The sequence below is a fragment of the Pristis pectinata genome, chromosome 4 (genome assembly GCF_009764475.1).
Source record: "Pristis pectinata isolate sPriPec2 chromosome 4, sPriPec2.1.pri, whole genome shotgun sequence".
Taxonomy (NCBI): domain Eukaryota; kingdom Metazoa; phylum Chordata; class Chondrichthyes; order Rhinopristiformes; family Pristidae; genus Pristis; species Pristis pectinata.
This window is the reverse complement of record NC_067408.1, coordinates 52,505,634-52,531,728: the sequence shown is the minus strand read 5'-3', so window position 1 is coordinate 52,531,728 and position 26,095 is coordinate 52,505,634. Positions and strand designations below refer to the sequence as shown.

At 42.1% G+C, this 26,095-nt stretch overlaps 1 protein-coding gene across 2 annotated transcripts in view; it reads left to right on the top strand.

Annotated features, from left to right (window-relative positions):
* LOC127569055 (dedicator of cytokinesis protein 2-like) overlaps nucleotides 1-26,095 on the top strand; it is a 528,829-nt gene that overhangs the window by 111,360 nt on the left and 391,374 nt on the right. For both annotated transcript variants that reach the window (XM_052013336.1, XM_052013337.1), the window contains exons 14-19: nucleotides 1,517-1,641; nucleotides 2,338-2,436; nucleotides 9,660-9,732; nucleotides 10,484-10,587; nucleotides 19,699-19,879; nucleotides 24,375-24,472. In XM_052013336.1, coding sequence (XP_051869296.1) covers nucleotides 1,517-1,641; nucleotides 2,338-2,436; nucleotides 9,660-9,732; nucleotides 10,484-10,587; nucleotides 19,699-19,879; nucleotides 24,375-24,472 — 680 coding nt within the window. The remainder of the gene's footprint in view (nucleotides 1-1,516; nucleotides 1,642-2,337; nucleotides 2,437-9,659; nucleotides 9,733-10,483; nucleotides 10,588-19,698; nucleotides 19,880-24,374; nucleotides 24,473-26,095) is intronic.

The window sequence follows — 26,095 nt, the reverse complement described above, 5'->3', positions numbered from 1 at the left end:
ATTCAATAGGACACCAGTGGAATGAACAAAACGGGAATTTTTGTTAACCTGTTGGACAGGTGATGTTAAGTAAAAATTCAAAATAAAGTCTAAATTGATGCATTTGAAAGAAAAAGGGTTCAAAGGGAATTGAGATTGATAGAAACGGAAACAGGATTCCATCCTAATATTGGGAAAGCTATACTGGTCTCATGTTTGAGTTGTTTTTCTCATTGCTCTGCATTGGGAACACTAGCTTACACACTGGTTCAATTTCTATAATAAGGAGCTAAAGTGTGAAGTACGTCTCATAATCAGGGAAGTTTACGATGCACATGGAGGCCACTTGGCCACTATCTCTGTGCTCCCCAAGAAGAACCATCCACCCTGATCTCTCTTCTTATCTCTGGGCCTACTTCCCCTTGATTATGGCACATTAATTCCTAATCCAAGTATGTCTCAAGAGTAATAACAGCTTCTGTCTCTTTCTCACTTTCAGGCAGTGAGCTTCAGACCTTGAGTCATAGGGTCTAGTTAAAAAATTAAATCAATTAGTAAGCTATAACTTAAAAAGAAACAGCTCGTCCTTTCAATGGTGATCCTGGGAAAAACAGCTTGTCTATGAATCCATCTAGTTCACTGATGTTCCTCTGTGCAGCAAACCACCCATCCTTACCCAGTCTGGCCTGCACATAACTAATGTGTTTGACACTGAAACGGCTTAATCAGGAAGGGACAATAAATGCTGGACCAACACACGATAGCGCTGGAGGAACTCAATGGGTCAAGCAGCATCTATGGAGGGAAATGGACAGTGGACATTTTGGGTCGAGACCCTTCATCTGGACAGGAAAGAAAGAGGGAGCTGGTATAAAAAGGTGGAGGGAAAAGGTGGAGTAAGAGGTGATAGGTGGATCCAGGTGGCGGGGGGGGGGGGGGTGGTGACGGGAAGATCAGGGAGGAGGAAGACTGGGAATGATGTCAGAAGCTAGGTCCAGCATCTGCAGTCTCTTGTGTCTGCACAATAAATGTCTGTGATTCCCAGATTCTGACAAGTAAATAAATAAGAGCTTCCTCTGTCCTCTCTAGAGCTATCACATCCTTCTAATAATATGAAGGTCCTACTCATAGAGCTATTGAGCACAGAAACAGACCCTTCTGTGCACCATCTCCATGCCAACCATCAAGTATCCATCTACACAAATCCCATTTACCAGTTCTTGGCCCATAGCCTACTATACCTTGGTGATTCGATTGCTCATCTGGATACTCCCTAAATATTGTGAGAGTCTCTGCTTCTAGCACCTTTTCAGGCAGTGCGTTGAAGATTGAAACCACTCTCTGAATGAAACACTGTATAGTGTGCTCCAACTGTCACCAAATTATAATCTTATATGACTTCTTAACTACCTGGTGCCTTCATGGCTCCTTAGACTTTAGAGATACTCGGTGGCTTTTTCATCATGTCTTCCCTCAAGTACCAAAATATTGTAAAACTACTAATGGAAGAACATTTCTCTCCCTCTTTACTCTGCAGGTGATGTGAGGAATGACATTTACATCAACATTCAGTATGGAGATTTTGACAAGTACAACAAGACCACCCAGAAGAATGTGGAAGTGATAATGTGTGTCTGCAATGAAGAAGGCAAAATTATTCCGGTAAGGATTTCTGTTAGGAAGTAATGGAGGCTGATTAATGGCAGCTGGCAGTCTAAAGCCTGCCCTACCTGTCCTCTCAGTTGAATTTTGGTGTTGGGCTAATCTCAGCCAGCATCACCAACCTGGACTGCAGTGTGTGGGGAAATAGAATCCACCCAAATCCCACTCCAGATTATTAACCAGCATCAACAGCTGGAAACAAAATGGCATGGAAGTGCAATGGGAAAAAGATGGATTTACCCTCGAAGCCATTATCTACAGGGCCACAAGCAGGATGCCAGGTCTTGACCAAGGTATCCTGTGAGATGTTGGATCATTGGTGACCAAAGACTCATTGTCGAGCAGTCAGACCTTCTGGAAGGAGAAAGATACACTGACAGGAGAGGTGGGATTGGTCAGTAACCAGTGGTGAGAGAACTTGGATCAACAGTAAAAGAATGAGATGAGAGTTGAGGAAAAATATTTTCTCTTAGAGCAAGGTTGAGGCTTCAAGGTAGCATGGAGCTTGGAGGAAGGTGGGACTGGTGGAGGAAACAGAACCAAATGAATTGTAATATATACAAACACTTTTAAAGAGATCATGGTGCATTCTGCATCAATATTTGGTTATAGTTTTGCTGTTTAGTTACTTGAGGCTGTGTTATTATGCCTGTGTGCAGGCATCCCATTTTACATGCCTGAACTGTTTTGGTGCAGAATTCCATTTGCTTAGGAGCAGGAGACAAGCTGGTCAGTGAATACCGATCGGTCATCTACTATCAGGTTAAACAGCCGCGTTGGATGGAGACGATCAAGGTCAGTGCAACTATTACAAAGCTGTTTATAAAGATGGGTTACAAGGGAGACATTGCATTTATATAGCATCTTTCATATGACTTCAGGCTATTCTAAAATGCATCACAATCAAAGGAGCATGTTTGAAGTGAAGTCAGTGGCGTAGTGTTGGGAATTAAGATAGTCTAATTTTAAACACTTTGGCATGTTTCGTTGATGTCGTTGTGACATCATCAGTGCTAAGACATTGGACTAGTAATTCAATTAATGTTACTTTATTTTCTGGAGTAAAACATGATAGTAACTATTTCCACATCAGTCTGAGTCACTCCAAAATTTTGACCAGACATTTCTCAGAGTGAGTCACAAGTGGCGCGATTACAGTATCACTTATTCAGAAGATGATGCTGTTCCTCGAGCAATACTCCCACTGGAACATTGTGGTAAAACTTAGACCAAATATTCCTTGGAGCAACCAACCGAGGCTGGTTCAGTGACCTCTGGAGGCTGACACAGAGGCCCTGATGTCTACATCCCACCATCCAACTATCCCCACACTATCTTCGACTCCAGCCACTTACCCAATCAGTGGATCTCATCCTCAGAACCAATTGTCAGCCCCAGATCCCCAGCCCTGAACATCCATTCTTGATCTGCATTGAATCGTCACCCACAATTCCCTCAAGCCAGCTGGTTTCCTTGGCAACTTGACCTCATCCAGCACTCTCTCCTGACTGCACAGCACTGCTGGACCTTAGATATAACAGCAAATGACAGAGGGAAGTCCACATTTGTGGCCCATTGTAACATCCATCTAGTATGAACTAGGTTTTTGAGGTCAATGACTCTGGCCATTGCTTAATTGATTGTGGACCTGGGGAAAATACACCTTCAAGCTGCTCTGACCTGGGGAAAATACACCTTCAAGCTACTTTGGCACAGTTTAAGGTCTCATTCTAATGACTACAGGGCATAGACATGTGACAACCTGACATCTGAGTGTGAAACATGAGAGGAGATATGAATGAGCCAAAGAGAACCTTATTGCTTATTCAACATTAGCAAGATTCAACATCGAAAACAGACAAAGATCACTAATGGCACAGTTCCCAAGAACACAGGATATAATATTTTGATACCTCTGTCACATTGACTATCTCTTTCACAGACCTTCGAACACACATGCAATTTTTTTCAATGCATTGCAACCACAACAACTAAAAGACGTGATAAAATTCAAAAAAAGCTGCAGATGCTGGAAATCTAAAATAAGAACAGAAAATGAGGGAAGTATTCAGCAAGTCAGGCAGCATCTGTGGAAAGAGAAACTGTCAATGTTTCAGGTCTGTGATCACAAAGCACTTTACACTTACACATTTTGAACATAGTGATGTGCCCAGGTGTCAGAACAACAACCTAGCCCTTAATGTCAGCAAGACGAAAGAGCTGGTTGTTGACCTAAGGAAGTGGGTAGGTGAACAGAACCTTGTTCTCATCAACAGAACTGCTGTCGAGATGGTCGACAGCTTCAAGTTCCTGGGCATCCATATCACCAGCAATCTCTCCTGGTCCCTCCATACTGATGCAATGATCATGAAGGTACATCAGTATATGTACTTTCTTAGGCATTCGAGAAGATTCGGCATGTCCATGAGGATTTTTTCGAACTTCTACAGATGCACCGTCGAAAGTATCCTGATGGGTTGCATCTCAGCCTGGTATGACAACTGCTCTGCTCTGGACCAACGGAACCTGCAGAGAATGGTGAACACTGCCCAGTCCATCACAGGCTCGTCACTTCCTTCCATCCAGTCCTACATTCCCAGTGAGGGCTCAAACTTGTCTGTGGATTGAAACTCAAAATGCTCGAAATACTCAGCAGGTCAGGTGGTATTCATGGAGATTCGTGGTCAAGTGGAAGGTCATCAACTTGAAACTTTAACTCTCTTTCTCTCTCCACAAATGCTGCCTGATTTGCTTCCTATTTCCAGCACTTTTTGTTTTTATTTTAATTTCAGATAGTCAGCATCTGCATTTGTTTGCTTTTTGATTTGTGTCTTTGAATTAGTTGCTCAGAACCCCAGATACAAGGCCACTGAATGTAACGAGTGGTTTATGTACAATTGGATGTGTATCCCTTTAAGAATTGTAGCATGTGACCAATAGCACTCATTGTCTATATTGCTGCATTGTAAGTGTTGAACAGGGTGGAACTGGTTGCTTGTCTGGTAGAAGCATGTGGAAAGGAAGATGTTCTGGCCTTCTTTGTAAGTTCTTTTGTTCAATAAAGCATTATTTCTTAGCTCCACTCACTGCTATCCTCCAACATGATAGGAAGTGAAATACTGTAAAAACAGTAAGAACTGCAGATACTTAGCAGGTCAAAGAGTATCAATGGAGAGAGAAACAAAAATTATTTGAGAGGTTGAAGAAGCTTCATCAAAGCATGGATCTCTGCACATTTGCTGCCTGATCTGCTGAGTGTTTCCAGCTTTTTCTGCTTTTATTTTCCTCCTGAAAAGTCTGGCTTTTTTTTTACACTCTGATGCCTCTTCCTAGACTGTGTACTAGAAGAAATACTTTTTTTCCCTTCTACTTTATCAGGTCTATTTTCTGCTTAATTCTATATCTGTAGACAGTCAACTTTATAATTATGCTCTTGGGATATATCAAGACCCAAAGCCTCCGTGAAAGGCCTACCAAAGTCAAGAGGCTTTGCAGATTTTACAAGGTGACTGTGTGGTCATTTAAAACTGAGGTGCTAAGGAATTTCTTTTTGCAGAGGTTAGTAAATATCTGGAACTCTCTATCCTGGAGGGTTATGGAAGCTGGATTACTGGAGGTATTTTAAGAAATATTTTTGAAGTATCAGAGAATAGAGGGCTATGGGGAACAGACACAAGAGGAGGTGAGGTCTGGGGCAGATCATATTGAATGGCTGGGCAGATATGAGGGTATAAGTGGTTTATTGTTTCTGTTTTCTTGTGCTCTTGAATGGTGGCTGGCTTCTACTAATGTCCTCGATAATAGGTGCATGTTGCAGGTGAGGTCTTTGCTGAAGGCTTGATTAGGTGAAATACCTGATGAACTCCAGGCTTATATTTAAAGACCAGCTACTTAAATGGGATATCAGAGAGCTGACTTCTAGCTCAGAAAGAGTTATCAACTTCACTATGGTGAGAATGAACACAGAAATTCTTTATAACTTCACTGCAGTTGTCAAAAAGGCAACTGATATCTGACATACCCTGATTCATTTTATGACATTTATTAATGTTACTCTAAAACTCTTCAAGAATTAATACATCTCTAAGTGGAAGATCAAGCTTCATGCTGACTGCAGCTTCTTAAGAACAAAATTATCATTACCTTCTGTGTACTTGTGAGGAAAATAATCAATAATTAATCACAGCAATTTCAAAGTGAGCAAATGCATGTCAAGTATTTGAATGTTTTCAGTGAACAATCATTAGGACCTGATTGATGGGGGAGCCAGTCACTATGTCAAAATTGGAAAGTTTCGTGGGTCTGAAGGACCAAGCACAGAAACCTTGGCTGGTGACGATTAAACCCGACAGCAACATATAAAATTTGTGTAAACTTAGTAGAAAGCTCTACTTCTGTTTTAGCTGAAGCTGGTTATTCAGCCTTTTAGTGATTAAAGATTAAATCATTAAACAATAACTCAGCGGTCAGTTCATTCTTTGTGTTTGATTACTCTTTTTTCTCCTTGTACTGTGATGAATGACAGGTTAGAACATTGTTTGCTCATCAATTTGACAGACTTGAGTTTACATGCAAGTGGTCACTTTGCAAAGTCCCTAGGGGGTCAGTCTGATGGAATCTTGTAAAACTCCATTGTTTTTGTACTCACCAAATCTATCGAAAACACTGCTCCATTTTTATTAGGTTCAGAGTGGATGACCTCAAGCAATGTTTTTGCGTGATCATTTAAGCATGCATATGAAATTTGAAGTATTGGTTTTGGTTTAATATTGTCACTTCTACTGAGGTACAGTGAAAAACTTGTCTTGCATACCGATCTTACAGGTCAATTCATTACACAGTGCAGTTACATCAAGTTAGTACAGAGTGCACTGATGTAGTACAGGTAAAAAAATAACAGGACAGAGTAAAGTGTCACAGCTACAGAGAAAGTGCAGTGCAATAAGGTGCAAGGTCACAACAAGGTAGATCGTGAGGTCATAGTCCATCTCATTATATAAGGGAACTGTTCAATAGTCTTATCACAGTGGGGTAGAAGCTGTCCTTAAGTCTGGTGGTACGTGCCCTCAGGCACCTGTATCTTCTACCTGATGGAAGAGTAGAGAAGAATGTCCAGGGTGGGTGGGGTCTTTGATTATGCTGGCTGCTTCACCAAGACAATGAGAGGTAAAGACAGAGTGCAAGGAGGGGAGACTGGTGTCCGTGATGCGCTGTGCTGTGTCCACAACTCTCTGCAGCTTCTTGCGGTCTTGGGCAGAGCAGTTGCTGTACCAAGCCGTGATACATCCTGATAGGATGCTTTCTATGGTGCATCTGTAAAAGTTGGTGAGAGTCAAAGGGGACAAACCAAATTTCTTTAGCCTCCCGAGGAAGTAGAGGCGCTGGTGAGCTTTCTTGGCCATGGCATCCACGTGGTTTGTCCAGGACAGGTTGTTGGTGATGTTCACTCCCAGGAACTTGAAGCTGTCAACCCTCTCGACCTCAGCACCATTGATGTAGACAGGTGTATGTACACCACCCCCTTTTCTGAAGTCAATGACCAGCTCTTTAGTTTTGTTGACATTGAGGGAAAGGTTGTTGTCATGACACCATTCCACTAAGCTCTCTATCTCCTTCCTGTACTCTGATTCATCACGGTTTGAGATACAGCCTACAACGGTAGTATCATCTACAAACTTGTAGATGGAATTAGAGCAGAATCTGGCTACACAGTCATGAGTGTATAGGGAGCAGAGTAGAGGGCTGAGGACGCAGCCTTGAGGTGCACCAGTGTTGAGAATAATCATGCCGGAGGAATTGTTGCCTATCCTCACTGATTGCGATCTGTTTATTAGAAAGTCAAGGATCCAGTTACAGAGGGAGGTGTTGAGTCCTAGGTCTCGGAGTTTAGTGACAAGCTTGCTTGGAATTATTGTATTGAAGGCAGAGCTATAGTCAATAAACAATAGTCTAACGTAAGTGTCCTTACTGTCCAGATGCTCCAGAGCTGAGTGAAGGGCCAGGGAGATGGCATCCGCTATAGACCTGTTTCGGCGATAGGCGAATTGCAATGGGCCCAGGTTGTCTGGTAGGCTGGAGTTGATGCGTGCTATGACCAACCTCTCAAAGCACTTCATGATGGTGGATGTCAGAGCCACTGGTCGGTAGTCATTGAGGCATGTTACCTTGCTTTTCTTTGGTACCAGGATGATAGTGGTCTTCCTAAAACAGGAGGGAACCTGAGATTGAAGCAGGGAGAGGTTGAATATGTCCACAAATGCTTCTGCCAGCTGATCAGCACAAGATCTGAGCACGCGGCCCGGGACACCATCTGGGCCAGGTGCTTTCCTCGTGTTCACTCTTCGGAAGACTGATCTTACGTCCTCCACTGTGATCACAGGTTCAGCTGCATTGTTGGCTATCAGAGTGGATGGTGACAATCCACTTCCTTTTTGTTCAAAACGTGCATAGAATGCGTTAAGTTAATCAGGAAGGGATGCGCTGTTGTTAGCTATGCCGCCTGACTTCGTTTTGTAGCCTGTTATGACATGTAGGCCCTGCCATAACTGGTGGCTGGTCAGGGACTCTATTTTGAGTTGGTATTGTCTCTTGGCATCCCTTAGAGCTTTACGAAGGTCATACCTTGCTTTCTTGTACGGATCAGGATTACCAGATTTGTGTGCAGCGGTCCTCTCCTTCAGTAGGGAGTGGATATCCTGGTTCATCCATGGCTTCCTGTTTGGGAACACCTGTATTGTCCTCTTTGGTACACAGTCCTCCACACACTTGCTGATAAAGTCTGTGATAGTGGTGGCATACTCATCAAGTCATATACATCATATTAATCTTAAAACACAGTGGTCCTCAGTCATGTGAACTAAAAGTGCAATGTTGTTCCTGACAAGTTTGTACACTTCAGTGGAACTTTTGGATATGAAGTACAACACATCACTGCTTATTTGGAGATTTAGTCCAAGGTAACAAGGATGTATTTCTACCTCAATTAAAGTCAAGACATTGAGCCACAAATTGTTGCCGCCAGTGGTGAACTGCTGATGTATACAAAAGACAAATGAAAGAGTTACCTCTATCAACTTGCTGGTAAATGTTGTTCTGATCCTAAATGATGAGACCTAAAATTATGGCAAGGCCTTCGGTGATGTAGTACTTCCAAGTGGGTGAAGCCATGACAAGCCCTGACTATGGAATGGCTGAAAAGATCTTTGACAGCTGAGAAAACTGTGCCACTGATTTTGCTGGCTATTGATTGCCAATCAGAAACAGTCAAATTATAAAAAATAAAATTAAATAATTAATAACATAGGAGAACATATTTAAAAAAATTAAACCACAAAACAGAGTTTTAAAAAATCTATATATGTTCAAGCAAACTCAGATAGTTCAGTAAAATATTACTTGTCTTTCTCCCTTGTAGCTGTTCCTCTCCATTCAAGTGAAAGGCCATATGTTGCTATGCTGTGACTATACTGGTGCATGTTCAGTGGAATATTCCTCAGTATCACTGCTGGTGGATTTAGCAAGATCATGCTCTACCATTGGATTCCTTGTGGAATTCACGTCGGAACACAACTGGGAAATCCAGCAAGTTCAGTGTTTCTGTGTGTAATCCCTCCAAGGCATGTTGGTTGATGTTGGTGATAGGATGAGGGGTTGGGGGAAGTTGGTTAAATGCTAATAGTTTGGGAATTCCCAGCAAATTCTGGCCCAGAGTTCCTGGCACTGTGCCCTCCTATACCCCTACTATTTCACCAGACGTAGAGCAGAATTCTGTTTACTTTTGTTTCCAACAGCAGAGGAGGAGGAGGAAATTCTCAGTCAAAGTGTGAACTTCAATTACAATGCCTACTCCAAAATCCTTACATTTCTTCTCAATACAGGCTTGAATAGGCGAATACTGAGGAAATTAAATGAAGGAGAATTGTTTGGAAAATGTGAAAAGTGAAATATAACATTCTGTCTGAATTAGCATGTTAATGAATAACACTGACTGATTTTCTCACACTTCTGCCTTTTACTAGTTGGCTATTCCAATGGAAGAAATGCAAAGAATACACCTGAGGTTTATGTTTAGACACAGATCATCACAAGAATGTAAGTATAGCTTGCGTTTAAGAACCAGTTATATTTATGCACCATATTTCATCGAGAAAGACAGCCAAAGTATGGCAAGGTGGCAAATTGCACCTCCCCTGACTGTGCATGCATTCTCCACCCACTCATTCGCTTCCTGCTCCATTTCCCCGCAGGCACTATTTCCTCTCAAAATCTCTCCCCTCTCACACTGCAGGGAGTTGTGAACACAGCTCAGTCCACCATGCAAACCAGCCTCCCTTCCATTAACTTTGTCTACATTTCCTTTTGCCTCAGGAAAACAGCCAAGATAATCAAGGACCCCCCTCACCCCAGTCATGCTCTCTTCTCCCCTCTCCCATCGGGCAGAAGATAAAAAAGCTTGAAAGCACGTACCACCAGACTGGAGGACAGCTTCTGTCTTGCTGTTATCAGACTCTTGAACAGATGTCTCATGTGCTAAAGATGATCTCCCAATCTACCTCGTCATGGCCCTTGCACTTTATTTGTTTTCCTGCATCTCATTTTCTGTGTAGCTGCTACACTATATTCTGCATTCTGTTTTCTTTTTACTACCTTGATGTACTTATGTATGGCTGATTTGTCAGGATGGCACACAAACAAAAGCTTTTCACTGTGACCCTAATAAACTAATTCCAATTCAGTTCTTTCACCTCACTCTCAGTGTGCTCTTTGGCTTTCCCTGCACTCTGTTGTCCTCCCTACACAGTCTTCAAATTTTGATGAGCATTATTTTCTTTATAACTTACAGCAAAAGATAAAAGTGAGAAAAATTTTGCAATGGCCTTCGTAAGGCTGATGAAAGATGACGGTACGACATTGCAGGATGGTAGTCATGAATTGCTGGTGTACAAGGTATGTGGTCTTGGATTTACAAAATTCGGACAAACATTGATCTCCTGACAGTAGTATATTACCTGAAAATGCATAGAATTGATTTTGGATTGCTATGTCTAATATTTAATTATGTAATACTGAGTTGTATTACTTTGGTGAATGTTTGCAATCAACTTGGGAAGGGATTCTGATGCTGGGAATGGAATGCCTTTCATTACAAGGCATCATGCAACCCCAGACAGGTAGGGAGATCACATGTAAAGGGACATTACACAGTTAATGGCAGTACCCTTAACAATGTTGACGTACAGAGGGATCTTGGGGTCCAAGTCCATCGCTTCCTGAAAGTGGCTGTACAGGTTGATAGGGTGGTAAAGAAGGTGTACAGCATGCTTGCCTTTATTAGTTGAGGCACTGAGTTCAAGGGTCGGGAAGTTATGTTGCAGCTTTATAAAACTCTGGTTAGGCTGCATCGGAGTATTGCATTCAATTCTGGTCATTCTATTGTAAGAAGGATATGGAGGCTTTGGAGAGGCGCAGAGGTGGTTTACCAGGATGCTGCCTTGATTAGAGGTCATGTGCTATAAGAAGAGGTTGGACAAACTTGGGTTGTTTTCTCTGGAGTGACAGGGGTTGAGAGGAGACCTGGTAGAAGTTTATAAGATTATGAGAGACATAGATAGACAGCTGGTATCCTTTTCCCAGAGTTGGAATGTTTAATACCAGAGGGCATGCATTTAAGGTGAGAGGGGATAAGTTCAAAGGAGAGTCGTGGGTATCTGGAATGCGCTGTCAGTGGTGGTAGTGGAGGCAAATACAATAGAGGTATTTAAGAGGCTCTTAGATAGGCATATGAATATGCAGAAAATGGAGGGATATAAACACTGTGTAGGCAGAAGGGATTATCAGATTTATTAACATTGACATTTGACATATGATGAGTTCAGGTCGGTTTTTAATTACTAGTCTAATTAGTACGGCACAACATCGTGGGCCGAAGGACCTGTTCCTGTACTGTACTGTTCCATTTTCGATAGGTATGATAGAGGAAAATTCCCAATATCCACTTCAGGCCTGGAAAAAGGATCCAAGTTCCAATGTTTTCTATTCTGCAAAACATCAATCCACAATCTTTTGAGGCAAGACTAAATTTTAGTGCCAATCAGATCCAGAAGGTAGCATAAGGAATAGGATGGGGCATTTATTTACTGAGTCTCTGGAGGTGACTGATATTAGAAATGTTACATTCATTGCCTTTTCCCGTTTACCCTGAAAAGACATGGTGAGCCTTCTGCTCCAACCATTGCAGGTTCTATAACGCTGGTACTGCCATGATGGTGTTCTTAGGGATTTCAACCTGTTGACCAGCAACAAAGGAGTGGTGCCCAAGTCAAACTCACTACAATATTCACAATCATCTTGGAGGTTAAGTATTGATCTCTACCCAATGCATTTTTATGAAGGAATTTTCCCAACCACCATTTGTAAATTCAGTGTGTCGGACCTGTGTTCTTTTTGGCTATTGCCACAACTAACTTCAGAGTAGAGTTCAGGATTTACGGTATGTTTATTATGCTTTTCCTTTGTCATGTAGCATCAGTAGTAATATTATTCTCATTTCTAAGTGCCTAAACACCCCATTACACTTCCAAATGCTGAGCAAAACATCAAGGCTAAAGATGATATGGGCATTAGATCAGTAGGACAATGTGTAAGAAATAAAGAAAAGGTTGAGGAGGGTTTTGTTTATTTATTTTTCTTCATCACTGGTTGTGAGGCAGTATGCATTGCTCACACCTACTTGTGCTAAAGACATTAACATCTGACCACAGAGTAGTGGGCACACTGGGGTCACCAAAACAGGATGCTGTTTTGGAGTGATATTTGAATCAGTTTGATTTTCATGACAATTCAGCAGTTTATCTAACCTTTTTACTATTTAGCTCATTTATTGTAATTTAAAAAAAATATTTCTCAACACTTCTTTTGGGTCAGAGGGGTTGTGTAGCACTCTTGGAGCATACATTTTCTCAACAAAAAGGGCTGTTGTTAATTGTCAGCCTTAACTTTCTGCATTGTTTGTTTGGAGATTAATGCAGAAATATTTCAAGTCAAGTCGAGTTTATTGTCATGTGCGCAAGTACAGTGAGGTACAGGTACATTGAAAAACTTGTTTGCAGTAGCATCACAGAAATGTAGGTACAGACAATGCATAGAATATAAATTATACAAAAAATTATACCATACAGTTATAAAAGACTGTGCAAAAGCAAGACCTTAGTGCAAAAAAAACCAAAGACACAATCAAAGATAAGTCTGTGGTGCCCAAGGTAGTACAAGAGGTGGTCTGTAGTGCTCTGTTGCTGAGATAGGGTTAGGGTGGTGCTGGTAGGTTCAAGAACCGGATGGTTGTCAGAAAGTAGCTGTTCCTGAACCTAGTGGTGTGGGACTTAAGGCCTCTGTACCTCCTGCCTGATGGTTGCTGTGAGAAGAGGGCATGACCCAGATGGTGGGGAGCCTTGGTGATAGATGCCGCCTTTGTGAGGCAGCACCTTCTGTAGATGCTGTCACTGGTGGGGAGGGCTGTGCCCGTGATGGACCAGGCAGTGTCCACTACTCTCTAAAATTCCTTCACAGTCACAAGGAGGTTGAAGGCTATTAGGAGTGAGGCACTGTAACTTATGGGGATTTCCAGCTGACAGTGTATTGACTAACAATAATGTGCTGCTTAAACTCATGGTTAATATGCCAGGAGAGTCTGGCCCAGTGCCTTGTGGAATAAAGATAACACACAATTTTTTTTTGATAAGTGAAGATAAAACACTGTGGGAAATCTAATTGTTATATTCAAAATGTTTGATATTATTTTGTGTCAAGATAGACAGAAATAAATCTCATCTTATCCTGTCCTGGCTCACTAACAGCTGGTGTGTTATGGTGCAATGGTTTCCCTGAAAGCAGATATCACAAATGGCATTTTATCCATTTCCATCTCTCTCTTCACTCCACTGACAGGCAAATGTACTTTGTGTTTCTTCTTCTGACAACTGGGACTGAAAGGTTCAATGTTCTCCTTCATCATTCATACATTGACCTTCCACAGCTATCAGACTGTGGAAAGTTCTCTTACCTCTTGTGTTTCTCCAAATGAACAAAGTGGGAGTTTCGAAAACAGCTTGTAACTCTTGTCACTATTTTACAACATTTGACCTTAGTCCAGCAAAAGTTTTGACATTGCTAATAAAACCAGGATTGAAGGAGTATTTATTGTACATACAAGTAGGTCCACAGAACCCTTCTAACCACACTGAAAAAGTCACGGGTATAATTAGTATGCCTATAGGATAAATAAAGAGGAATTAATGGACCTGTTGTCTGTGGATTCCTGAAAGGAATTTATTGAAGTGCCATGTGAAAGTATTCATAGTGAAGAGAGTAATCTTCGATGACATAACTGTGTTGGTGAATTGACAAGATGGGCAGAGCTATGGCAGATGGAATTTAATCCTGAAAATGTCAAGTGATGCATTTTGAGTAGATTTGGAAGACTAGGATGTATTCAGTGAATGGTAGGATCTTAGGAAGTACTGAGGGTTCTTGGTATACCTTTCCAAGGAGCCCTGAAAGCAGTAGCATGGGTAGAAATGGTGGTTAAGAAGACATATGGGGTACTTACCTTCATTAGCTTGGGCTTGGAGTATAAGCGTAGGGAGGTTATGGTGTTAAGGTAAATGACATTAGTTTGGCTGGAATGCTGTGTTCAGTTCTGCTCCCCATGCTAGGGTGTGATTGCATGCGAGAGGGTAGATACCCTATCTATGACTTATAATCTTATATACCTCCATCAGGTCACCCCTTGGTCTCCTATACTTCAGAGTAAGCAAACCCAGTTTATCCAATCTTTCGGCATAATTAAAGTCCTCCAATCCAGGCAACATGCCAGTGAATGTCTTCTGCACTCTCTCCAGTGTAATCACATCCTTCCTATAGTATGGTGACCAGGACTGCACCCAGTATTCCAAGTGCGGTTAAACCAGTGTTTTGTAAAGTTGCAACATAATGTCCCAAACCTCATACTCTGTGCCCCAACCTATGAAGGAAAGCATAGCATACACCTTCTTCACCACAACACCTGTGTTGCTACTTTCAGGGAACCATGGACTTGAACCCCAAAGTCCCTCTATTCATCAACATTTCTTGGTGACATTTACTGAATGTCCTACCCCTATTCACTTCGCATTTGTTGAAATTAAGTTCAAAATTGTGATGAGCGTAGATAGTTAAGTATTTTTCCCCTTAGCAGAACAGCTATAACCAGAGGGCAGAGGTTTAAGGTAATGGGTAGGTGATTTAGAGAAGTTTTGAGGAAGAATTTTTTCACCCAGAGGGTGGTTGAAACCTGAGTGGTTGGTGGAGGCAGGTACTCAGAGCGTTTGGATTCAGAGATTCACGGAGAGATACAGTGCAGAAACAGACTCTTCAGCCCACTGAGTCTGTGCCAACCATCAACCACTCATTTACACTAAACCTACAGTAACCCAATTTTTTTATTCTCACATTTTCAGATTCCTTCTCTCAGACTCTACCACTCACCTACACACTAGGGACAAATGACAGTGGCCAATTAACTCACCAACCTGCACGTCTTTGGGATGTGGGAGAAAACCGGAGCACCCTAGGGGAAACCCACACAGTCACAGGGAGAATGTGCAAACTCCACACAAATAGTGGTTGGGATTGAACCAGTGTCTCTGGTACTGTGAGGCAGCGGCTCTACTGGCTGTGCCACTTTGCTGCCCTAAATGTGTAGTTGAAGCAACATGGCATAGAAGACCACAGGCCAAATGCTGGGTAGTGGGATTACTGTAGATAGATAATTGATGGCTGTCATGGTCGCAGTGGGCTGAAGGGCCTGCTTCTGTGCTGCATGATTCTGTGCCTCTGAAATAAGGGTTATTACTCTGGACAGGGATTAGTTAAACATCAGAAAATGAAGGGTAGGGATGAATAAACCATTTTCAAACTTAAAGTAGTGGGATGCTTCAGAAATCAGGGTCCTTGGCTATTTAAATCTGTACTGGAGACTTAGATAAAGGGACTGAGTGTAATACATCTACATTTGTGATGATACCAAGATAGTTGGTGAACTAAGCTGTGATAAGAGTATCTGCCAAGGGATATAGACATGTGGTTCAGCATGTAGGCAAAATGGTGGCAGATGAAATATAGTAAAGGGAAATGTGAGGTTCTCTACTTTGGAAGGAAGAATATAAAAGCAAAATATTATTTAAATAGTGTGAGACTGTTAAATGTTAGTGCTCAGGGAGATCTGGTGAAAACACAGAGAGCTAGTATATGGGTACAGAAAGTAATTAAGAAAGCAAGTAGAGTTCTGGACTATATTGCAACAGAGCTGAAGAACAGGGAGTAAGGAAATCTAGTTACAACTGTATTGGCTGGAGTATGGTGCATCGATTTGTCTTGTTACCTAAGGAAGTATATACTTTAGAAGCAGTACGGAGAAGGTTCACAAGGTATTTTTCTCTGCTGAAAGGGTTGTCTTATGAGGAAAGACTGAGCAGGCTGGGTCTGTACTCCAGAGTTTGGAAGTGTGAGAAGTAATCTCATTGAAACAAACAAGATTCTGAGGGTGTTTGAAGGGTAAATGCTGAGTGGATGTTTCCCCCGGTGAATCCTAGTATTATAATGAAGGCTGAAATGGGAAGATTTTGGACTGCAGGGTTGTGGGGATCAAGCAGGAAAATGTGAGACCAAGGATTAGATCAATCACTATCTTACTGAATGCTGGAGCAACCTCAAGCAGCTGCATGGCTTCATCCCGCTTCTATTTCTTGTATTCTTATTGAAGTACAATGAAGTTTTCACTGTAAAAAAAATTCAAGTACTCAGCATTGGTTCACCCATTTAACTAGCAATTGACTAATTCAGGGAGGTAACATGCTCATTGAATTACTCTTGAATTACCTACCATTACCTGTCAAGGGAATCATTCATTGTAAGTAGAATTACAATGGCTTGTTGGCACTGTCCAAGTTCAGTTTGACACTCGGCCGGACTGATCCCTCTCTATCAGCTGTATTGCCGAATGAGCTGGGAAAGCTGAACATTCCTCTCCGAGCATTGTTTAGCTTTTCCCATTGCCCGCCAGGGTGTGAGGGATTGGTGAGGCACTGTGGGGGTGAATTACGTGTAAAGGGCCTCAGGCTTCAAGGCATCAGACAGCCATTTGAGGCTGAAGGTCTGCTGTTGGATGATCCTTTGCCGAGACTCTGCCCAACTGGACCTGTGCTGCGGCTGGGGTGGAGGGGGAGAGGTAGGGATGGTGCATTGGAGCCCAGAAATTGTGGTGTGGTGGGAGGGACTGCGAGCCTGAGATCATCAGGTGGTGTTGGAGAAGTGGAGAGATGTGCTGGGTTTTAAGTTCTTCTGCGGCTCAGGGGAGAGCTGCCACTTGCACTCAGGACAGGATTGGGGTGGATTCGGGAGGGTGGCATCAGGTTTGAGAGTGGAGGATTAGAACTGGCAGAACCTAGTTTGGGGTATTGGGAAATGGTTGGGAATTGGATGAGGCAGGCTGGAGTCTGTTAATACTTCACTAGTATGTGGAGACAGATATTTGATGCCAAGGGTACATATTGTGGGTGTTGGTGAGGGTCAGTCTACTTTGAGGAGGTCCTTAGAAGAAAGTAAGCAATTTATTTACCTGTAGCAAAAACAAACTGTTGGAAGAACTCTGTGGGTCAGGCAGCATCTGTGAAGGCTGAGAAATAGTTAATGTTTTGGGTTGAGACCTTGCATCAGGGTCCCAGCCCAAAACATCGACGATCCCTTTGCCTCCACAGATGCTGCCTGACCATCTGAGTTCCTCCAGCAGCTTGTTTTTCACTCCAGATCCCAGAATCTATAGTCTCTTGTGTCTCTAATTTATTTATCTGACAGGTTTAGCAATCAGGCACTGTGCTGTACGGTGCATGTTGTTCTGCTAATGCTTACAACAGATGCATCCAGGACAACATGGTCTAATTTTCCTTGCAATGTGGCAGAAGTTGGTATTTTGTTTTATCCCCATGGTTTAACAATCTTCATTTGCATAATGCTGGAAAAAAGAGGTTCAATTAAATTTCTAAGCATTTAATTTGACACGATGTGCATATTTGCCTGTCATATTAGCAGAAATTCAACTACATGCTCCAAGTCAAGAGACAATAATGAGCTTACATAAAACTTTAACAAGGTCACAGTTGCAATAGTGTGCAAAGGATAGAGGGGAGGAAGTGAGGCTTTAGGGAAAGCTGCAAACTCTCTGGGATGCTGCTTGGCACAGCAAAGTATGAACAGAATAAATAAATGAAAGATTGGAGCTTTTTCCATTCAAATAAAACAAATTAAATAGAGATATTCTAAAATTATGGAAATGTGGGACAGTGTAAGCTGAACAAAGGGACACATTGACGAGATTAAATGAAAAGGGCTTAAAACAAGGCAGAAGGAACCTCTTCACACGGAGAGCCGAGATGCTGGGGATTCAGTTCCAAGCTCAGTGTTTCAGGCAAGGATCGTGTGAATTCTCGATTATATCAGATAAGAGAATGAGGGGAAAGAAGTTGAAGGAATATGGGAGTGGAGTTGATAAATGCGCTTGGAAAACTCCTGCATGATGTGAAAATGCCAATCCCAACTATGTGAGTTTAATAACCTGCTTCCATGTATTTCGGTGTGTCCCTGTGGCACCACGTATGACAACATGTCTGCATGTGATTATGAAGAATTGACATATTCCCACAAGGCTATTTGAACAAGCTAATTCAGTCAGAGAGGATCTAATTACATTTAACAGTCTGAACTTAATTTATATTCTTGTAATAAATTGATTCCTGATTATGATTGAGGAGACTATCTCTTGGGGTTTGAAGGCCAACTTTACACCAGTTTTTTTTAATTCCTTTGGAGTCAAACAGCACAGAAGCCACAAACAATCAACATTAACTTGAAAACCATTTTATTCTCCCCACATTCCCATCAACTCCGTTCAGATTCTACCACTCACCTGCACACTAGGGGCAATTTACAGTGACCAGTTAACTTACCAACCCGCATGTCTTTGGGATATGGGAGGAAACTCGGGGAAAACCCACTTGGCCGGAGGTTGGGATTGAACTGTTGCTGAACCTGTTAGACAACAGTACTGCTGCATCATTGTTCTGCCTCTAGTGTTACAAAGGAATCGATTTCTCCTCCTCTTGTAAAATTGTCAACTTGTGCTTTGACACTGTTTCACTGGCCTTATGAGTCCCCTTCCTGCCCAGGGCCTAAGGCTGAGGAAATTCGCCATGTCCCCGTTGATCTTCACCAGTTTTATGAATGCATCATAGAAAGCATCCTATCTGGATGCATCACAGCTTGCTATGGCAACCACTCTGCCCAAGACCACAAGAAATTGCAGAGAGTTGTGGACACAGCTCAGCACATCATGGAAACCAGCCTCCCCTCCATGGACTCCATGGTCTGCACTTCCCGCTGCCTCAGAAAAGCAGCCAACATAATCAAAGACCCCACCCACCCCAGACATTCTCTCTTATTCCCCCTTCCATCAAGCAAAAGATATAAAAACTTGAGAACACGTACCACCAGGCTCAAGGACAGCTTCTGTCCCACTGTCATATGACTATTGAACGGGCCTTTTGTACAATAAAGATGAACTCCTGACCTCACAATATACCTTGTCATGGCCTTGTACCTTATTGTCTACCTGCACTGCACTTCAACTGTAAATTTTACATTCTGTTACTGCTTTTCCCTTGTGCTATCTCAATGTACTTATATTTTGAAATGATCTGTATGGATGACATGCAAAACAAAGTTTTTCACTATATCTTGGTACATGTGACAATAATAAACTAATTACCAATTACCCCCATGACCAGCTCTAGTAACCCCTGCCTGTATCTCTAGGCAACGTTAGTTGACATGGTGCAGTGAGGATAGAATCTGCAAACATCTATAAAGGCCTATAATAGTTCAATCCAACACCAAATGATGCATTTACCTACCCAGATCATGTGTTATAAAATATATTTTATCTCATTCTCGGTTTGTTTGTGGTTACAGGGTGACAGCAAGAAGATGGAAGATGCCAGTATATACTCCAGGCTGCAATCTACCCGTCAAGCCTCAGATTATAAAGGCTCCACACTCAGCCGCAGTAATACAAATGCAGGTCTCTCCAACAGTTTCAGAGACACCTTCGTCATCACTTCACTTGTGTGCTCCACAAAACTCACACAGAATGGTACGCATGTGCTAGAGCTTCATACCAATTTAGTTTGGTTGTTGCTGGAGGTTTGGAAGGGTGGTCAAATCAGGGGCATCGAGTTTGTCATGATTTTAATGCAAAAACAATGACTGCAAAGGCTGGCTGGTTGTTATGTTGTCAGGTGTCCAAAGAGCTACATAAGGAATCCAAGGAAATACTTGGGTTTATATAACACCTTCCATGGTGTCTGGATGCCTTAAAGCACATTGGAGCCAATTAGTTGCCTCATGAAGAGATGCCATTCCTTGGGGAGTTGAAATCAGGTGCTAAATTAGTGCTGTGGTGACAATAAGATCCTGTTGGAAAGTTTGGACAAAGCATGCATTTTTCAGGCTAATCTCTGATTATTATGATTTAAATATTCCTAGCAGCACCAATACTGACAACAATAGTGTTGGCACTCAAGTCTGGAGCTAGAGATGAAGCTCATTTACCTCCACAGGAGGTGTGGAGTGTGGTGGCTGATATAAAGCAGCATGTTTGGAATGGCTAGGAATTGTGTGAGAGGGCGCATGAGTTCCTGCACATGAGGTGGGAACCCCTGGTGGGGGAGGGTAACATAGGAGGGAAGGGGTCTACCTCACCCTCCAGTGCTCTGTTGCTCTCCCATTCAGCATCTGCCTAGTTGTCCACTGCTTCCTCCAGCCCTCCGTTCCCTCCTCCCATCCTCTCTTCCCTCCGCCGCTCCCTCCCCCCATCCTTGGCTCCCTCTTCCCGCCCTCCAGTCCCTCTTCCCAACCTCCGCTCCCTCCTCCTACCCTCCGCTCAAAGTGTCTCCTTATAAGATGCCAATGACCTATCAACTATGTTTCTTTCTCCACAGCTGCTGCCTGACCTGCTGAGTATTTTAAGCATTCCATGTAGTGTTTTGCATCTCACAGCTTTAACTTTGTTTTCCTCTCTCTCTTCTTTGACTTCATTCACCCCCATCTCCTCCAGGCGAATCAGCTGTGATGTCACCACCAAAACTTGTGTCACTCTCTTCATCTCTTCCCAATCACAGACATTCTTTTTATTCTCTCTCTCCCCCACACCCCCCCCCCCCCCCCCCCCCACCCACAACCCTCCTTCTCTGTATCTTAAACCATGTTCAGTTTCTAACTTTTCCCTATTCGGATCAGCAATCATTAACCCAAAACTGTTTCTCTTCCATAGCTGCTGCCTGACCTGCTGTGTGTTTCCAGCGGTTTCATTTCAGACTCCCAGCATCCACATTCTTTTCCTTTACAATCTCTCTCTTCCTCCTGACAACTTCTGTAAGGTACCCTTAGGTACATAAGTACTGTACTTTGGTTGACATTTAAAGAAAGTTGGCACAATAACCATCTTGTTTATGATGGCATAAAAAAACTCTTGATATATTTCTTCATAGCCACCAAGGGTGAAATACTTTTATATAATCTCAGCCATGACTAATTTATCCCCAGTCAGCCATTATTTTTAGGTCAATCACTAGCCACCAAAATGGTGTGTAGTTTCCTCATTCAGAGCTAGTTGGCAACTTTAATGGAAATCTGTTCCTTTTATGATCCTCCAGAGGGCTGAAGCATAAACTCTTGTCAAGATGGCATTTAGCTATAAATACACCTTTTTGGAAACTTTTAAGGAACCTTGGAAAGTTCTTTAACCCCTAGTTTTTGGGCAATATTGTCCCCATGAAGTTTCAACAGCTTTATATGCTCAAAGTCAAAGTTGAGTATGTACAGGTGCATTGAAAAACTTACTTTGAGCAACATCACAGGCACATAGCATCAGATACACTACATTCACAAGAAAAACAAATTAAATATAAATTATACACAGTTTTTACAAGAAATAATACAATTGGAATAAACAAAAACAAAGTCCATTGAAGTGCAAAGTGGTCATAATGCTGCTATACTGAGGCAGTGATTAGGCTTGTACAGGTTGGTTCAAGAACCAAATGGTTGAAGGGAAGTAGCTATTCTTGAACCTGGTGGTGTGGGACTTCAGGCTTCTGTACCTCCTGCCTGTCGGTAGCTGTGAGAAGATGGCATGGCCTGGTTGGTGGGGATCTTTGATGATAGATATTGCCTTCTTGAGGCAGCACCTCCTGTAGATACTACCAGTGGTGGGGAGGGATGTGCCCATGATGTATTGAGCTGAGTCCACTACTCTCTGCAGCTTATGTTCCTGCACATTTGAATTGCCATACCAAACCATGATGCAACCAGGCAGGACACTTTTAACAGTACATCTGTAGAAGTTTGTTAGAGTGTTCAGTGACATACCAAACCCCCTTAACCTTTGAAGAAAGTAAGATAGTGGTATGCCTGCCTGGTAATTGCATCTATGTACTGGGCCCAGGACAGATTATCCAATATGTTAACGCTCAGGAATTTAAAGCTGTTGACCCTCAACACCGCCGATCCCCCAATGTAGACTGGCGCATGTTTGTCCTCTTCCCCTTCCTGAAGTCAACAATCAGTTCTTTAGTTTACCGGACGTTGAGAGAGAGGTTGTTGTTGCAGCACCACTCAACCATGTGTCCTATCTCACTACTGTATGCTGACTCATCACCACCTGTGATTTGTCCAACAACAGTGATATCATCGGCGAATAGTTGTTGGTCAACTTTTTTTTCAGGCAAGCAATTCTTAACATTCTTGTTGGCTAAATTTAAATATGATTGCACCAAAGATGAGATAGCTTGGAACTGTTGGGAACATTCATAAAATCTGACAAGTGAACCTTGTGATGGTGCAATCTGCTGTTACCCATGCAGACAAAAAGCCTGGATAAACGTTGTATATTTTTCACAAGGCTATCCAAGAGAAGATAATTGAGTAGTTCTCAGACCTGCTATGTACAGAGGGGACACCACAGCACAGTGCCCACTGTTGATGTCATAACCAGATGCTTTCCACTATGAAGAAGTTCCTTGCCAAATGTTCTATTTGCATAGTGCATAAAACTCGTCAATAATAACGTTTACTTCAATAAATTTACACAGGCACTAAGTACTCTTATTAATGCTACTCTGAAGATAGAAAGGTGTTGTTTTCTGAAATCATTACCAATCTTAATCTAAAGCTTAGTCCAGAATTGTTTTCAGGCTCTCGACCGGGAAGGACGTCGGTCTTCGTGCTACATGTGCCACAGGCATAGAATGCCATTAATATTTATTTTGAGATTTCTAATAGTGCTATGTATATGTTAATACTGAAAGACTGCAAAAAAATAAATTTTGTAGCAAAAACTAAAATGCATTTTTGAAAAAAAGTGAAGTTGGCATCAATTTGAGCCAGGAATGTCTTGTATTCAAACTCCACTCCAGAACTTGAATACATAATCCATGTTGATGATTTGGTTCAATGCAGAAGCAATAGATTTGCTACAGACAAAACTGAAAACAAAGACTGCTGGAGATTCTCAGCAGGTCAGGCAGCATCTGTGGAGAGACAGCGAGACAGAGAGAGAGAGAGAGACAGACAGACAGACAGAGGCAGAAAGAGAATATTTCAGTTGATAACCTTTCACCACAACTCTGTTTCTCAAACATGCTGAGAATTTCTACCATTCCCTGCAGTCAAAACTACTCTTTAAGCTCAATTTGGTATAACTTCACTACCAAAATCAGAATGACCAGGTAAATTGAATTAAGCAACATAGAGTCCGAAAGTATTTTCTATTTGGACGGGTGTCCACTGGTTGGTGTGAATGAGTTGGGCCAAATGGCCTGTTTCTATGTTGTATGATTCTGTGAGTTTGCAATATTACTTGTATTTGGAGAGGAAAAATGCTTCAGCTGAGATGTTAAGCTGAGTCCCACTCTAGCTGTTCAGATGAGTGTATAAGGTGTTTGATGGCAACATATGACGTTCTCCTCGTGTCCTGGTCATCTACTTAATTACAGCAAACAGTGGATGCTACTTATACCACCACAGATTGATGGCTGCAGTATTCTGCATTGCAAGACACTACAGACAAAACTGAAAACAAAGACTGCTGGAAATTCTCAGCAGGTCAGGCAGCATCTGTGGGGAGAGAGAGAGAGAGAGAGAGAGACTGAGAGACAGAGGCAGAAAGAAAATATTTCAGTTGATAACCTTTCACCACAACTCTGCTTCTCAAGCATGCTGAGAATTTCTACCATTCCCTGCAGTCAAAACTACTCTTTAATCTCTAACACTTTGAGCTGATGTGATAAATTGACTTAAAATTTCAAAAAATTGTCTATATATAGTACAAAAACATTTTTGCCTCACATCTATCAGCTGTAACTAAATGAGAGCTGCAAATTTCAGGTTAAAATTTAAAAGTATAGGTGCTGCCTTCTGATGAAAATTCTTCTGCTTCTTCCTCACAAGTGCTACTTAACCCATTGATCATTGCCAGCATTTTCTCTCTTTGCTCCATGTTCAACAGCATTAGCAGGATTTTTGCCTTTGGCTGAAGGTAAACCTTGTTGACCAGCATGGATAATGATGGGTTGTTTTCTTTCACACAGTGGGCCTGCTGGGCCTCCTGAAGTGGAGAATGAAACCAGAACTCTTGGAAGAAAACCTGGAGAAACTGAAGATAGTGGATGGGGAAGAGATAGTTAAGGTATGACAAGTCCTGTACTAAATCAGAGTGACCTCCCTCTTTTGTGTTCTATACAGCCCCACAGAATTTCTTTTCTCCACTTTTCTTGAATTTTCTTGCAAACCCCCATATCGCATCTTCAAATGGCAGTTCATCATCAACCAAGATTCAACTAGTCGGTACCGGATGGGGGATCATAGATATGTCTGTGATGTGTCTGAGAGTGACAAGGATTCATTGGTTTTCCTTCAGGGAAAGTCGCAGTTTACCATTAAGATTTCTTCCCAAGAAGCTAGACCAAAATCTGTTATTGTGTACAGAGCAGAATGATTTTATCAAGGCCTCTGCAATTGCAGATTAGCCATGACCCAATTGAATGACAGAATAGGTTCAAGGGACTAAATAGAAGCATAGAAACATAGAAAACCTACAGCACAATTCAGGCCCTTTGGCCCACAAAGCTGTGCCGAACATGTCCCTACCTTAGAAATTACTAAGCTTACCCATAGCTCTCTATTTTTCTCAGCTCCATGTACCTATCCAAAAGTCTCTTAAAAGACCCTATTGTATCCGCTTCCCCCACTGTTGCCAGCAGCTCATTCCATGTACTCACCACTCTATAGTAAAAAACTTACCCCAACATCTCCTCTATACCTACTCCCCAGCACCTTAAACCTATGTCGTCTTGTGGCCACCATTTCAGCCCTGGGGAAAAGCCTCTGACTATCTACCTGATCAATGCCTCTCATCATCTTATAAACCTCTATCAGGTCCCCCTTCATCGTCTGTCGCTCCAAAGAGAAAAGGCCAAGTTCCCTCAACCTGCTTTCATAAGGCATGCTCCGCATTCCAGGCAGCATCCTTGTAAATCTCCTCTGCACCCTTTCCATGGCTTCCACATCCTTCCTGTAGTGAGGTGACCAGAACTGAGCATAGTACTTGCTTGTACTTCCTAATTACTTGCTGAGCCTGCACACTGGCCTTTTGCAAATCATGCACTAGGATACCTAGATTCTTCTGCATCTGAGCTCTGCAATCTCTTACCATTTGGAAAATAAGCTTCTTTATTTTTCCTGAGAAAAATAGACAATAACACTTTCACACATTCTGCACCATTTGCTGGATCTTTGCCCATTCTCTTAACCTATATATTTGTACCTTCCTTTTATTTTCGTCACAATTACTTTCCTATCTTTGTCTCATTAGCAAATTTACCAAACTTTCAGTGCCTTCATCCAAGTCACTGAGACCCCAGCACTGATCCTTATAATACACCACTTGTGCGTACTCTCCATTTCTGGTTTGCCAACCAATCTTCCTTCTATCTCAAATGTTACATCCTATATCATAAACACTATTTTCCCAATAACCTTTGATGTAGCATATTATCAAATGTCTTCTGGAAACCTGAGTGCATCCACTGATTTCCCCTCAATCCATAGCATGTTTTCAAAGAACTCTCATAAATTAGTAAACAATTCCCTATTCACAGAACCATGATAACCTTCAACTTTTCTATGTGTCTTGTTCTAACGTCTTAATAGCAGCTTCAGCTACTGTACTCCTATGGCCTGAACATCTTCATAATTGAATCGTTCTTGTAGTTTACTGTCATCTATTGGCACTAAAATATTCAAAATGTCC